Source organism: Varanus komodoensis, unplaced genomic scaffold (assembly GCF_004798865.1).
Source record: "Varanus komodoensis strain SLA01 unplaced genomic scaffold, ASM479886v1 scaffold157, whole genome shotgun sequence".
Taxonomy (NCBI): domain Eukaryota; kingdom Metazoa; phylum Chordata; class Lepidosauria; order Squamata; family Varanidae; genus Varanus; species Varanus komodoensis.
In genome coordinates this window covers 67,754-83,370 of record NW_025335459.1, presented here as the reverse complement: position 1 = coordinate 83,370, position 15,617 = coordinate 67,754, and the positions used below count along the sequence as shown (strand labels likewise).

The 15,617-nt window shown below is 44.3% G+C and overlaps 2 protein-coding genes across 3 annotated transcripts in view; one reads left to right on the top strand and one right to left on the bottom strand.

Moving 5' to 3' along the window:
- The window catches only part of LOC123021089 (zinc finger protein 260-like), a 42,113-nt gene that overhangs the window by 9,096 nt on the left and 17,400 nt on the right, over positions 1-15,617 (bottom strand). The window contains exons 6-7 of the mRNA XM_044425498.1: positions 14,408-14,957; positions 13,413-13,417 (exon numbers count right to left, since the gene is read on the bottom strand). Of these exons, the coding sequence (XP_044281433.1) occupies positions 13,413-13,417; positions 14,408-14,957 (555 nt within the window). The remainder of the gene's footprint in view (positions 1-13,412; positions 13,418-14,407; positions 14,958-15,617) is intronic.
- LOC123021090 (zinc finger protein 260-like) lies at positions 5,004-10,888 on the top strand. 2 transcript variants are annotated; one of them, XM_044425500.1, is made up of 5 exons: positions 5,004-5,075; positions 6,050-6,176; positions 6,997-7,107; positions 7,841-9,597; positions 10,198-10,888. In XM_044425500.1, exons 1-4 carry the CDS (start codon positions 5,070-5,072, stop codon positions 9,559-9,561), a joined length of 1,965 nt encoding a protein of 654 aa, XP_044281435.1. In that variant the 5' UTR covers positions 5,004-5,069; the 3' UTR covers positions 9,562-9,597; positions 10,198-10,888. The 2 variants fall into 2 exon arrangements, with proteins under 2 accessions (XP_044281435.1, XP_044281436.1); XM_044425501.1 differs by having other exon boundaries at positions 10,195-10,888.

Here is a 15,617-nt window from a genome sequence, read left to right as displayed (position 1 = left end):
CAAGTATAAATGTATCAATCTGTGAAATAATAAAAAGGGCTGCTTGTATTGACGCAGAAGAATTTTCTGCGAAGATCTTCTTTGTTCTCCCGAACAACCAACCAAGCATGCTTTGAAACTTTATCTCTTTGTCTGCAGTGTTTTATTTCTCTCTCTGAACTCTCTCACACCAATTGTCGAGCCGGATCTCAACATGTAGAAAAAGGTTGTCTGATCTGATGAGACTTAACCACTTGGCCTCACTATAAAATGCTGTTTGGCACAAGTTAACAGAGCTCATTGTCTTATGGTAACAAAGTAAATTAAATACATGTCAGTTCCAGGTTGTGACACAACAAAATGTGGAAAAGATGTAAGTGGGGGAATACTTCTGCAGGGCCCTGTATCTTCTGCAAGTGAGCACTACCCCCTGTGAACGCTTCCCCAGGTTAAAAATTGCTTCCTGAAAGTAAAATGCTAGCAGAGCAAGCAAAGGGTTGTGTTGTTTTCTGGTGGTAGAGAAAAACCATCGTCCACACCTTCAAGTGGGACTATCCATTCAAGTTCCTAATTTTGCTGCATGGCTAGATCCAAGTCTTAGATTGCACAATGTGTTGGCCTATGGCAGCGGTAGGAGATTTGTTGCCTTCCACACATTTTGGACAATCCCCATCATCCCCAACCAGCACAGTCAATGGTCAGGGATTATGTGAGCTGCAGCCCAAGAAATCTGCAAGTCACCAACATTTCTCCAACTGGCCTACAGTAATTGCAAAGTGTCCTCGGTGGGGGATGTTCAGAGTTCGACGACTTTTGTCTGACTAATTCATAGAATTGTGTTGCAAATTAAGCAACAAGAGCCATGGAACAGCTACTTTTATTGGGTTTTATTTTTTAAAAATAGGCTTCTCCGTAAAATGTACGTTTGTTTATCTTGGCATTTTTGTGCCTCCACTATTTTCAGAGGCTGTAAGCTACTTCTCCCGCTTGCTTTCGCTTTTCTGCCCTTTCCCTCCGCCCCACAACCTCCTCCCAAAGACGGGGACGGGGGATCCAAAGAGCAGCCACTTCCCTTTCCCCTTTCAATACGTATCGATCCGTATAAAGGGTGTCTGCGTGCATGTGGGCGATCATACATACAAAAGGAAGCGACACTCCGTATTCCCAAGCGCTTTCCCAAACCCTCCTCCCTTCCTGACCTGCACGTGCGAAAGGGGCGACTCGAGGCTCCCGCGAAGAGTTTCTTCCTCCCGCAACTCGCTCGCTCCTTCGCTGCCGTCCTGGCGCGACCTACACTCGCACCCCCGCCTCGCCCATGTTTGGAGTTCAACCAATCACGCTTCTTCTTGACAACACCAACCTCTCTGTTTCAGCCAATCCAAACATGGTTTATTTCAGAAGCAGCCGGGTGGCGCGTCCCGCGGCTGCTGGGAATTGTAGGCCTTTCCCATTAAAGAGGCCCCCATTCGCGTAGGTCTCTGCCTTCCCCGCCCCGCTTTTAACGGAGACTTCATTGCACAGTTGTTTCAAAAGCAAGCGACTTTTACACCCCCGATTTCTACAGTGTGGAAGGACCACAAGGAACCTTCTCTATGGCAGTGATGTGAGAATATGAAGAACAGGAAAGTGAACAAAAATACATGAGATAGCTACTGATGAAGCAATTTTATATACATTGCCAGGTGATACATTACCTTCTCCCAATATCTCTTCTTGTCCTGTAGTTTAGAAGCATTTTCACTATTTTAAAAGCATTTTACCATTCTTCAAAAGAAGTGCTAGCTACCAGTTCAACGCATCATTGACTAAAAGCTGGAGGGGATTCTTTCGTAGTCTTCTGAGAAAATTGAGAAAACTTGACAATATTCCCTAAAAGTTGGAAAAGTTCAAAAACGGTCCCTTAAAAACAAGTAAACCTACTTCTAGAAGATCAGAATATAATATCACAGAGAAAGAAATTAAACCTGAATAGAGTTGATTAAATGTAAGCTTTAAAAAACAAAATTAGGAATGAGCAAATACAAGAAAGGAAGGAAGGAAGGAAGGAAGGAAGGAAGAGAAATTGTAGGAAAATATAAGAAAGAGGACTCTAAAACCAAAAGAACAAGGAATCTTCTCCATGGTCCAAGTAGGTGGTGGGAGCTGTACTCTGAAACAGAAAAAGCAAAGAAAGAAGGACATCAAAAATGTATTTCTCAGCTTCTTCCTGCCCACCTCCCATCCTGGCCATGCTAGCCAGAGTTGTGGGGCTTCTCTACACAAAGTGTTTTGACAGCTTTACCAAGCCTCTTTCATTTTATGTTGTGTTTAGTAGCTTACAGTGCGCTCCCCTACCTGTACTGCCATTTGTCTACAAACACACAAGGGTGAGTACACAATGTGAAGTAGATCCTGATGGTTAGGACCCCCAGGGTATGAAATGAGCTTCCACAGGAGGTGGTTAAAGCCCCATTGCTGAGGGAAGTGGGTTCAGAGGGAGGATCCCCAACTGACATCACAGCACTGTCTCCAACCCCAGATTTGGGAATCCAAAGTATCCCATGCCCTCCTAGACATTGTCTTGGATCAAAGGATCACTCCCTGTTCAGTTTCTGCGGTTCTAAGCCTGGCAATGGCCATTTGTCTTTTCTAGCAGGTGCTGCACGAGAAACAACTTCACAACAAGCTTGTGTTGGAAAGCAGGCTATTACGGAGATGGATTATTTAAACAGGAATGTGAACATCCTAGCCATAGCTATGGAAGGTGAGAGCTCTGCATTTCTGAGAGACCCTATGATGTCACCATATGCATGTTTATATATGTTTGTATACAGCAGCCGGGGAAAGCTGGGAGTCGTCAGACTTGTTTGCTTTCTAAACATACATCGGATCACCCCTGACACCAGTAAAATGCGAAACTGTAGCCTTAATACAGTTGTGCAGAAAAGTGGCACAATTAACTGACGTCCACACTAACAAGAGATCAGATAATTCTGAAATCTGGCCAGGTTTCTCCAGTGTTAATTTCTTACCTTGGAACAAATGTCTTAATTTATTCATGAATTTGAATTGAAAATGAGATATTATTTCACATCTCAAAGAAGAAAACCATTCTTAACAAGAGATCCACAGGTGAAATAAAGCAAGCAAGCAAACCAACAAAAACCCTGCTAGCACACAGCTCAGGCCTCCCCTGCAATATAATGTGCGAATATAACTGAGTTTTGATATGGCAATGAAGTTTATTGTTAGTTGCTTTGGAAAAGCTTGACTGAGTGAGGAGTGGAACTGAATCAATAATAGGTCATCTTAAACCTCTGAGTACACAGGCATCCTTACAAAAATAACATTATCTTTAATCTGTCTATCTGTCTGTCTATCTGTCTATCAATCTTTGCCAAAGCTCCCAGGGCAGTTTACAAGCATCCGTAAAAACAAGACAATATACAATAAAAATATCATAAAAACAAACATTTAAAACATACAGTAAAAATGATGCCATAAAAAGACAAAAACACTTCAAGCCTCTGAGTGACCAAAGAAATATTTAAAAGCCTGAGCAAAGCAAAAAAACAGCACTTGCCCCCTTCCGTTCAAGATGGATTCTGAAAAGGAAGAAGCACTTGAGATTGTATCTCGAATACATCTTGGCTGCCGGAGTGAACCAAAGAAATTCAGAAGAAAATTAGCCTATGCTTTATAGACTACAGCAAAACTTTTGAGTGTGTGGATCACAAGAAACTATGGGTGGTCTTGAAGGAAACTGGTGTATCTCACCACTTGATTGTGCTAATGAATAACCACTTTTGTGGACAAGAAGCTACTGTTAGAACAGAATATGGAGAAGCGGAATGGTTTCCTATAGGCAAAGGCCTCAGACAAGACTGTATTTTATCTCCCTATCTGTTCAGTGTTTGCACAGAACATACAAAGAAAGCTGGATTAGGATTAGAGGAAGGAGTGGAAACTGGTGGAAGACACATCAATAATTTCAGATATGCAGATGATACCATCCTACTGGTGGAAAGCAGCAATGGATTTCTTCTTTCATTTTCATCAGTGCAAAAGCAGGATGTTGGCTGAACATTAAGAAAAAAGACATGAGTACAGAAGAAATTACAGAACTTTAACTGTCAACAATGAAGAAATTGAAAATGTGAAAGATTTTGCATACCTTAGCTCAGTCATCAAATCAAAGGGAGGCTGTGGCCAAGAAACCACTGAGACTGGGAATGGCAGCAGTGGAGGAACTAGAAAAAATAATCAAGTTTCACTGGAGACCAAGGCCAAGCTCATCCTTGCAATGGTATTCTCAGTTGCTATATGGGGCTGTAAAGGTGGACAGTGAAGAAAGCTGACAGGAGGAAGAGTGATGCATTGAAACATGGTGCTGGAGCAGAGTTTTGTGAATACCCTGGACTAACAGAAAGATGAACAAGCATGGCCCATATCGAATTAAGCCAGAACTTTCCCTAGAAGCAAAAATGAGACAACTGAAGCTGCCATACTTTGGGCACATCATGAATAGGTGAAACTCCCTGGAGAAGACAATCGTGCTAGGGAATGTCAAAGGCAGAAAGAGAAGGGAAAGACCAGCTGTGAGATGGAGTGATCCCATAAAGGAAGCCAGAGTCTTAAATTCGCAAGAGCTGGTGAAGACGGGTCACTTTGCAAGGCTTGCATTGTTCGGGTTGCCGTAAGTCAGAGACGACAGCACATAACAAGAACGACAAATCCCTACACAAAGTGCCTTTGATTTCTGGTCCAGCTGCGCTCAGTAGTCCTCCATGAATACACGGCCACATCTCCAAAGAGCACCGGCCTCTGCAAGAACCAAAAATATAGGGGTGCTACACGCTCATTGACCCAGCTGAGCGCCGAATAGAAACAGAAGGACTACATTTCCCAACAGGGCCTGGCTTTTGCCCGCCTGTCAGAGGCTTGAATACTCTCCTGTTGAATTGGCTCAGCTGGGAGCGATCGGGATTCCGAGGAGGGGATTCATTGGCTGAGCGGGAAAATGGGCGTGGCAAGCGCCTGGGGGTGTGGGGGGGTGTTGAGTTGCAAGAGCGAGAAATTTTTGGAGGTGTCTTTGCATCTCAGCCGTACCGATGCAGGTAAGGAGAGGAGAAAGTACCTGCGTGGGTCGGGGGGCGAGGATTTTTATTACAATGTTTCCCAGAACTTGGAGGAGAAAGCGGGTGCCTCTTCCCTTTGTCTGTTTGAGCCCCCTCCCCTTTTCAAGTAGATCTAGATGGGTAAAGGAAAAGGATTTAGGAAGGGGGGTGGAGCGAGGAGGAAGAACACAGGAGGAAAAGGACTAATTTATGTTTTCGAAAAATGGTGGAGACGGAAAAAAAAAGCCAAATCAAAATTAAAGGTTGCTCTATGTGGTCATTGATTGTTGTTGTTTTCAAATGTGTGACACAAAGGTGATGAAGATTCTACACCGGGCGGGGGGGGGCGGTGAGCAGAGGGAAGAGCACCAGATGTTCTGGACTTCAACTCCCAGAAGCGTTTACCAGCATGGTCACTGGTCAAGAATGCTGGGAGTTCAAGTCTGAAATATCTAGAAAACAATTTTCTGCCCAACTCTGCTCCAGTACACCCTCTCTGCCCACTGCTGTCATGCAGATGTTTTGGACTACAACTCCCAGCTTTGTGTGTGCTTGTGTCTTCTCTAGGGTTTGTGTGTGCACATGCGGATGCCCTTGGGTTGTGTATGCTTTTGTGGGAAGGGGTATGAATGATGGGGATGCCTGTGTGTTCATGTGTGTGTGTGATTTTGTGTTTTGCAGTGGGTTTCCGCTGGCTTCCCAAGGAATAATCATTGTTATGTAATGGTCATTTCATACAAAGGGATGGATTGTAGATGTGCTGAAAAATTGCCATGCTTTTTCTTTCTGTCTCTTCTCTGATTGAAAGTAAACAATCTTTCCAGGATCAGAGCAAAAAGTCCATCTAGTCTCTGTTGCCCTGGGTTCCTTTCAGGGCTACAACTTTGTATTCCATGTCTGACTTTGAAAGGATTACTAAAATTGTGGAGACTGAGACTGGCGGTGTCTGTAGGCGGGTATTTCTCTTCTTGCAGATATCAGTAACCTTTGAAGATGTGGCCGTGTATTTCACGGAGGATCAAGGGACTCTGCTGGATCCAGATCAAAGGGCCTTGTACAGGGATGTCATGATGGAGAATTATTGGAATGTGGCCTCCTTGGGTAAGGCATTTGAACCCTCCTTCCATAAGAACAGTGAATCTTGATGTTCTCTTGCCTGCATTTGCATTTTTGAAATGTTAACTTTGATTCATAATGCTTCAGTTGGCTTTTTCTCAGCCTGGCCCAACAGATCAAGGCAAGTTGTATGAAATTCTGATTTCATTTCTTCGCACAGCAGAGATTTCTGGCATGCTAGACTGAGGAAAGACCTGGCCATTATGGAGCCATTACATTTCCCCATGATCCCTTTCACAAGTGCTGCTCTCCAGCCACCTCCCTTAGTCTGTACCTATGATGCCCATTCTGTGCCCCAAGTGCAAGACCTTGCACTTACCCACACTGAACACCATCCTGTTTTCTCCTGCCCACTTCCATAGTCTGTCCAGATCCTTCTGGATCTGGAGTACCTGCTCCTCAGTTGTGGCCACTGCTCCAGTTTTAGTATCGTCTGCAAATTTGATCAGCAGACTGTTCACCCCTTCTTCCATGTCGTTAATGAAAAGATTAAACAGGATTGGCCCCAGGACAGAGGTCTGGGGGACCCCACTTGTCACTGGCCGCCATCCCGATGATTTCCCACTAATGGTTACCATCTGCTCTCAGTCAGTCAATCATGCCCTAATCCATTGGACAGTGCATTGGTCTATCCCAAAACTCCCAGGATATCATGGGGCACTTGGTCAAAGGCCTTGCTGAAATCCAGGTAAACCACATCCACCGCACCCCCTCCATCCAGCCACCTCGAAACCTTGTCATGGAATTCCACAAGGTTCCACAAGCATGTGGGATTATGTTCCCTGTTTTCTTCTTTCTCGATAAGGCTTTCCAGTCACCAAGCCGGAGCTCATCTCTCAGCTGGAACGAGAAGAACTGCCGTGGGTGCCCGATTCCCTGGGCTCAGACAAAATGGAGGATGGTGACATTAACTCAGGTGAGGCAATTGGGGCGATTCCCTGGCACTCCGAATCCCTTTCCGGCGCCAACGCTCCTTCCCATGCTGCAGAGGCTTCCTTCAGAAGGCACATGGAAGAGCTGCCCTGCAGTTTTCACATGCCATCGGCACTGCTAAGTCCGTCTCCCTGCTGTTTCTGTGGCCGCCAGGCAAACTGTGCACTCCTAAGCCTGCCACACACTGGGTGGTTCACGCCGTTCTTGGGGAGGAGGGTGTGCAGGAGTAACCCTTCCCATGCACCCTCCTGCCTGCCTATCCCTCATTCCCTCCAGCCCACCCAGCTGCGGAGTGGCCTGCTGGCCTGAGACCCACCATGGTGGAGGAGGTGGCTGAATATCTTCTCAAGTTCGTGGCCACCTGTTGGCCGTGGGAGCAGGTGGAGAGCATGGGGAGGGGAGGGGAGGCTCAACCCACTGTTCCATTCCTCCCTAGGCTTGCATGTGACTGCCTTTGTGTGGGGGGTGGGCAAGGGGAAGCAAGAGGGACAGCAGCCCAGGGCCTCCTTGAAAACTCAGCTGTACCCACCAATATAAATAAAGATAGCCCAGCCATGAGCTAATTGGGGAGAAAGGAGAGAGGAAGACACGATATTGGGCTGTTTCTTGTTTCAATATCTCCACAGTCTGAATGGCTTGACTTCCCCCTTCAGTCTGCTTTCTGACATTCCTTCTACACTAGCAGTCTTGTTTTTCTTTGTTCTTTCTGTCCACAGGGAAGGGTAGGAAACAGCACTCAAACACCATCTGCAAGGGAAATTTTACTCCAAAGTCAAGTCTTGTCAAACCAGTAGGAGTCCACATAGGAGGGAAACCATATATATGCTTAGAGCATGGGATGTGTTTTGCTGATCTATCAACGTTTGAAAAACATCAGAGAGTCCACATAGAAAAGAAACCACACAAATGCTCGAAATGTCAGAAATGTTTTGTTCGGCACTCCAACCTTATGAGGCATCAGAGGATTCACACAGGGGAGAAACCGTATCCATGCCTGGAATGTGGGAAGTGCTTTGCTCGAAAATGGATACTCATGAGCCACTGGAGAACCCACACAGGGGAGAAACCGTATAAATGTTTGAAATGTGGGAAGCGTTTTACTCGGAGTTGGGTCCTCATGAGCCACCAGAGAACCCATACAGAAGAGAAACCGTATATATGTTTGGAGTGTGGAAAGGACTTTTCTCTGGAATCATCGCTTGTATTTCACCAGAGAATCCACACGGGGGAAAAACCATACAGATGCTTTGAATGTGGGAAGTGCTTCACACTGAAATCAAGTCTGAGGAGGCACCAGAGAATGCACACAGGAGCAAAACTGTATAAATGCTTGGAATGTGAGAAATGTTACACGGATCCTTCTACCTTCGCAAAACACCAGAGAGTCCATGCAGGAGAGAAATGTTTAGAGTGTGGGAAACATTTTACTAATCCCTCTGCCTTTGCAAGGCACCAGAGAGTCCACACAGAAAAGAAACCTTACAAATGTTTGGAGTGTGGGAAGCATTTTTCTCTCAAATCGAGTCTCAAAAGGCACCAGAAAGTCCACACAGGAGAGAAACCCTACAAATGCTTGGAGTGTGGGAAGTGTTTTTCTCTGAAATCCCATCTCATGAGCCACCAGAAAGTCCACACAGGAGAGAAACCCTTTAAATGCACTGAGTGCTGGAAATGTTTCACTCGGAAATCACAACTCACTGTCCACTATAGAGTTCACACAGGGGAGAAACCGTATAAGTGTTTGGAGTGTGGGAAGTGTTTTGCTAGTCCTTCAGCATTTACAAAGCACCGAAGAGTACACACAGGGGAAAAACCCTATAAATGTTTGGAATGTGGGAAGTGTTTTGCCGATCCATCGGCCTTTACAGGACACCAGAGAATCCACACAGGGGAGAAACCCTATAGATGCTTGGAGTGTGGGAAGTGTCTTGCACAAAAATCACAACTCATGAGGCATCAGAGAGTCCACACAGGGGAGAAGCCATATAAATGCTTGGAGTGTGGGAAATGTTTTGGTGCTCCATCAACCTTTGCCAAGCACCAAAGACTGCACAGGGGTGAGAAGTCCTACAAATGTTTGAAATGTGATAAATGTTTTGTTCAACATATATGCCTTATAAGGCATCAGAGAACCCACATGGGGGAGAAACCATATAAATGCTTGGAATGTGCAAAGTGCTTTTCTTTAAAATCAAATCTCATGACCCATCAGAGAATTCACACAGGGGAGAAGCCATATAAATGCTTGGAGTGTGAGAAGTGTTTTTCTCAAAAATCAGTACTTATCAGCCACCAGAGAATCCACAAAGGAGAAAAGCCTTATAAGTGTTTGGAATGTGCAAAGTGTTTCCCTCTGAAACTGGCTCTTCTCAAACACCAGGAAGCTCATGTGGATGAGAAATCTTTTGACTATACCAAGCCTTCCTCCATCCAGTAGTAGATGAAACATATTTGGACATGGAAGAATTTTCAGGTGAGAGATTCCTTTTTTCTCTTAATTAGAGACATTTTTTTAAAAAAAGTGTTTACTATTTATTGCGCAGCTTTGAACCAAGGGAACTGCTGAATTTTCCAAAATCGCTGCACTTTCTCGTTGTGCAAGGACAAATGCATTTGCTTCCCTTACCTTTTCCATTCATTTCTCCAGTGACCCCTAATGTACAATCAGGAAATAAGCCTGGGAATTTGTGATCTGTTTCACTATTGTTTATTTGCAGAAAGATTTGATTAGAGCTCTCCCAGCTATCAACAATTTTTGCATTTTCAAAGCTGTATCTCCAACCCACACCCGTTTGCACAATTAAGCAAACCAACCAGCCAACCAAAATGCCACATACCTTGCAAGTAGAGAACTAGCATTATGAAGAGACTGAGAATTCAGACAATCCCTCTTGACAGGCTAGTTCATGATACCTGGAAAGATTTTTACATGGGGAAAGCCTTCTGCGTGATCCTATTTACTCCCCACTTGAGTCAGAAGCAGCCAATCCAGAGTTCTAATCCTCATTTGGTGTAATGCGGACATTAGCACAACTGCTAATTCTTTTTCTGATCTCCACTTGTGTTTCAGCAGACAAGCACTATGGAACAATGGAGCTTTATGAGATCATGGAAACATCAGTCAGGAAAAGATGACCATACGAGTACGGTCCATGTGAGGAAAGGAAGGCTTCGTCTCAAAGGGGAGCAGCCAGGATGAGACGGAATGTCTGTAAATGGCGATCCTTCTGGTTGCTTGCGGCATGGCTGAGAAAGGCATGTGAGGAAAGCTTTCCTTGCTCCTACTCCCTGCCTTAGGGTTCAAAACCTTCCCCCTAGCACTGTGGAATTCTCTGAAATGAATGGGGCTGCAGTGGTACTGGAGAATTGCCAGAATGTGGAAGACTGCATTGCAAAAGCAGAGCTCTTTCTCCACTTGAGCAGGAGATGTTTGGATACAGCCAATATTAGAAAAGTCCTTTGGTGGAACTGTTATATATCCTATCATCATTAGTAAAAACCTGAGACAGGGCCTTTTCTGTGGCTGCACCTTAGCTGTACAATTCTCCCCTATAGGAGGTGAGACCAGCTGCATCTCAGGTGAGTTTTAGGCAGGCAGTGAAAATATTCTGCATTATCTTTTTTGATTTTAAAGAATATGAGGGAAGATTGTAATTCTGCTCCATTTGATTTAAAGGCATTAGTTTCATTTTTTTCTAATAATATTTTGTTTGGTTTTGGTTCTTTTACGTTAGCTGTTTTGGGGCCTCTTGTTAGCAGTATAAAAATGCACTCAAAATAAATTCGTTTCTGTGTGTCATTACAACACTCTGTATTTCAACATTATCTTCAACATAAATAGCAGCACAGCAACACCTCCAAAGCAGAAGTAGATCTTGCGGAATAATGCTTACTACCTAAGTGGGGTTTACATGACAACATTACACTATCCAAATGGCAATTTTCTGAGGCAGACCAGATTTGTCTGCAAGTGTATCTACTTACCTGGAACAGCCATGTTTTACATGTGTGCTACATGCTCCTGTAACCACATGCTTTACATGTGTGGAGCTGCTTCCAACATGAGTCCAACCAGCAGAGCTTGGGAATGTGGAGTTGGTGCATGGAGGCAGGGAGGAACGTGGGTTCTGTGAATCCCCCCTCCCCAGTAAAAATGGTATCTTCTGTTGCTGCACCAGGCAGTGGAGGAAGCAGCCTTCTAAAATACTGATGGATGACTATTTCATGGGGCCATTGTGGGAAAGCACGAGAGGAATCATGTGCCAGGCAACTCCAAGGAGAAGGGGATAACCTGCACCTTGGTGAGAAGTCTCATCCACTTCGCTTCAGCTAGAATGGGCCTAGGGAGAGAATCCAATGTCTGTGGTCCTCCATTCTCTGTTAAGAAGGTCTTGTACCAACCCAAGACGGTGCTGCTCCAACTGAGAAAGAAACTCTGTCAATGCAATAGATCTCTGAACATGCCTTAGAAGAGAGATGAGAACAAGGGCTTTGGAAGGAAGAAGGAAGTTGCCTCCCTGTGACTGTTGAGGTTGGCATCTACTTTAAAATATTTGTATACCACTTCCCATTTTAACAATCTCAAAGTGATTACAGGAAATTTTAAAACAATACATTGGCAAATCACAATGAGGTAGACAAGTTAATGGTTGGGAAAAGCCAGGGTAAGCAAGTGAGGTTTTTAGTAAAATTCATAAGCACATGATTGGGGGCGCTTGTTGTATAGCAGAGTGGAAGTCATGCCAGAGGGTGGGATTTTTTATTTCAAGAAGCTTAGGAAAGCTCCTTCGGAAGTATCCCCCATCTTTGTAGTAATGGAATAGGATGCATGGCTCAAGATATATTTAGGCATTCATGGGAGAGCCCAGAATATTTGCATGCATCGTTAAAGCCAATGTCCAGAGTTAGAACAGAAGAGTAGTGCCGGATAAGGCCGAAGGTCTACATAGTTCTGCATGCTGTTTCGTCTGCAGTAGCCAGCCAGGTACGTATCAGAAGCCCCAAAGCAAGACTTTGTCTATAGAAGGCAAAAGCCATCTGGCCATTCTTTAGCAGGTCTTTGGTGACTTCTAGCTGGTCATAACATTATTCCATTGACACAAAATATAAAGCGCCTGGTCCAAGCCACTGCACTGGTTTCCAGCTTCAACAGAATATAAATATTTAACATCAACAAGAACAGTCTACGGAGATAATGTGTTTCATGGCAAATGTAAAGGAGCAACGAGCATCATTAGCTCATCACCCCCTCCCCCCGGCAAATATCCATTAAAGAAGAGTTCTTTCTATCCCAGGTTTACTTGGAGCAAGAGTTTATTTTCCAGATTGAGCCTTTTGTTTTAGCATTTAAAACGAGATGCTCTTTATGGATAGCATCCAAATGGGCTAGTTGTTTTTCAAAAGCTCACATTTTTGTTATGATTTATACCACTAATTATTTGTATACGCCATGACAAAGCTAAGAAACTGCAGAGACTTGGATGACCCACCATTGTTCTGCATGGTTGTATTTAGCCAATATAGAGCATGGCACTCTTGATAACCTAGCATTGATGAATCAGGTTTATTCTCCTCTGCTCCAGTAATATATTGAGAACACTGCAGGGTTGTTGTATGCTACTTTTCTAGCTTGTTGTCCATTATGGAAAAACAGAACTGTTTTCTCTCACTTTCAGCCTAACACTAACCTGCAATTTTGAAGCTAGAATGCACCGCCTGTTTAGCCCAGCCTGAGGCCTTGTGCTGTTGGGATAAAAGGCAGTGATTACATGGACCTTTGTAGCCCTGCAGAAGTCCTTTTGCCAATGGCCATTCTGGCAGTGAAGGACAAGATTAATGCAGGGTGGGAAATGGCCTGCTGCACAATCTATTTCTAAATTCTGCTTTGCAGGCAAAACACAATAGATTACAGTCCCAGGTTCAGATAACGTAACCCACACCCAAGAGTTGTGTATGGGGTTCATTGTGGATTACCATTAAACTCTGTGTTGTTGTTAAAATGCTTGTTATCATATTGACTGAACCCAGCTGAGATAACAAGCCATGGCGAACAATCCAAAAACAAGCCATGGGTTCTTCACAAAGTTTGTTCATGGTTAACAAGCCATGGTTTATTATCTTAGTTGGATTCAGACAACATGACAACGACCCATAATTCTGTGAGAACCCACATCCAACTCATACTCAGATATTGAGCGTGGATTATTGTGTTGTCTGAATCTAGTAGGAGACTCCAGCAGATGCTGAACTTGAGCACACGCCTATCTAGAAATAGAAGGTAAAAAATACCGAATCTGCAATTCTGAAAATGATAGGAATTCTTCATCTGAAAGTAGTAACTAATCTAAAATCTAAGCTCCATTGTTAGCACAACTCCTCTGCATCAGTGTCTGTCACTCTATTTTCAAAATTGGATTCTCTAGAACTCTGAAAATGTCAACATTATTCACAAATAGCAGTGGGAGTGTAAAAACACTTCTAAAAAGAAACAATGAGAAACACGAAAGTTTATCAGTTCCCACTCATACCATACGTACATTTGGGCTCATTGAGAGCTTCGGCTATGGGTGGTATAGAAATGAAGTAAATAATAGAAGAATTTAGCAAAATTAAAAGAACAGGATGAGTTACTGCAAATCAGTATTTTAATTTTCTTAAAAAAATAAGTATATTTCATATACATAACATTTCATATACATAAAATGGAGCACAAATGCTCTCAGACCCCAGGACTATCTTGGTATGTGCACGCCACACTTCTGATCCCATCATGTGTCTACTGTGGCTTGGGATCTAGGTTGGGGCTAGGAGCCTCTTTGAGGCCAAGGGTCAAATTTAATTTCAGACCAGCTCTCAGGGGCAAATTTCCAGTGGCAGGCTGGTCAAAGTCAAAACAAGTGAGAACAGAAGTAATCAGCATGTTGTAGCTTAAAGCTCCTGCGGGCAGTAACTCAGCCTTGGAAGAGGAAACTCAACCTTTCTACAATGGGGAGAAAACTGTAGACAAGTCAGGGAGCCACCAAACCATCAGTGGTTGGAACAAGGGAGGTGAAGCCAAGGGAAGGGGGACAGCCAAGTGGGGAGCCTCACAGGGCTGGATCTGGGGAGCAGGGGTGAAACGTTTGACCTCTGGTTTATCATCTGTGTGGATTCTTTGGTGGGTCCTAACATGTGCTTTCCGTGTAAAGCATTTCCCACACTCCAAGCACTTGTGTGGTTTCTCTCCTGTGTGGGTCCTCTGATGGCTCATAAGATCTGATTTAACAAAAAAACATTTCCCACACTCTGAGCATTTATGTGGCTTCTCTCCTGTGTGGACTCTCTGGTGAGCCATAAGATGTGATCTCCAAGCAAAACGCTTCCCACACTCCAAGCACTGATGTGGTTTCTCTCCTGTGTGGACTCGCCGGTGTTTTGCAAAGGCTGATGGATCAGCAAAACGCTGCTCACACTCGGAGCATTTATAGGGTTTCTCCCCTGTGTGGACTCTCTGGTGAATCATGAGTTTTGGTTTCTGAGCAAAGCACATCCCACACTCCAGGCATTTGTAGGGCTTCTCACCTGTGTGAACTCTATGATGGGCCATGAGCTGGGACTTCAGAGCACAACATTTTCCACACTCCCAACATTTATAGGGCTTTTCTCCTGTGTGGACTCTCTGATGCTTTGAGAAGGCTGATGGATCAGCAAAACATTTCCCACACACGACACACGCATAGGGTTTCTCTCCTGTGTGGACTCTCTGGTGGGTCACAAGAACTGATTTCTGAGTAAAACATTTCCCACACTCCAAGCATTTGTGGGGCCTCTTTCCTGTGTGCACTTGCTGATATTTGGAAAGACTCGATCTCTGAATGAATTGTGCCCCACGCACATTGCTTGGCTGATTTCTTCTGTCTCCACCTGCTGGGATAAAGGGCAAACAGAAGCAAGGTTTACTTTGGGGCACTGCAATGAAAGAAACCCAAGAAGCTGGTGAAAGGGAGACCTGGGGACAGGGTGGCAACGACCTTTGCAATTGCTCCTCCTGGCCTGCTGGCTTCTGGCTGCAGGGGAACAGGAATTCCAGAAGCCTCCCAGCAGGGGAATTTCCAAGCAATAAAGGTGTAATTCATAGGAATGTAGCCCTCAGACTATACCAGTACTGAAACTAAAGTTCTTCCTCTCTCTCCTTAGATTACTTTTTGGCCCCAAAACCTGCATGGAACTGTTGGTGGGTAGCCAGAGATTAAGGGTCAAGGGAATAGGAGGAGACTTTCAGTCTCCAATGAAGTGAATGTATGCAGGAAAGGGAGAGATGTGGATGTCAGGATGCAGTGGGTAACAGAGAAAGAAGGCAGAAAGAGAGAGAGTAACTGAGTAGATCAAGAAGAATTAGAGCTCATAGAGGACAATAGGCAAGGAGGGGGGAGATTTCAAATGATTTTATGTGAGAATGAAAATTATTTTGCATTGTTACCCCACCTGCCCACCAAGAACAAATGGAACTGGAAG

What these genes read in the sequence shown, in the direction of transcription:
- LOC123021090 (XM_044425500.1), top strand. An exon ending in TTGGAATGTGGCCTCCTTGG is followed by an intron (nt 6,177 to 6,996) that starts GTAAGGCATTTG and finishes TTTCTCGATAAG; the next exon opens with GCTTTCCAGTCACCAAGCCG. An exon ending in GGATGGTGACATTAACTCAG is followed by an intron (nt 7,108 to 7,840) that starts GTGAGGCAATTG and finishes TTCTGTCCACAG; the next exon opens with GGAAGGGTAGGAAACAGCAC.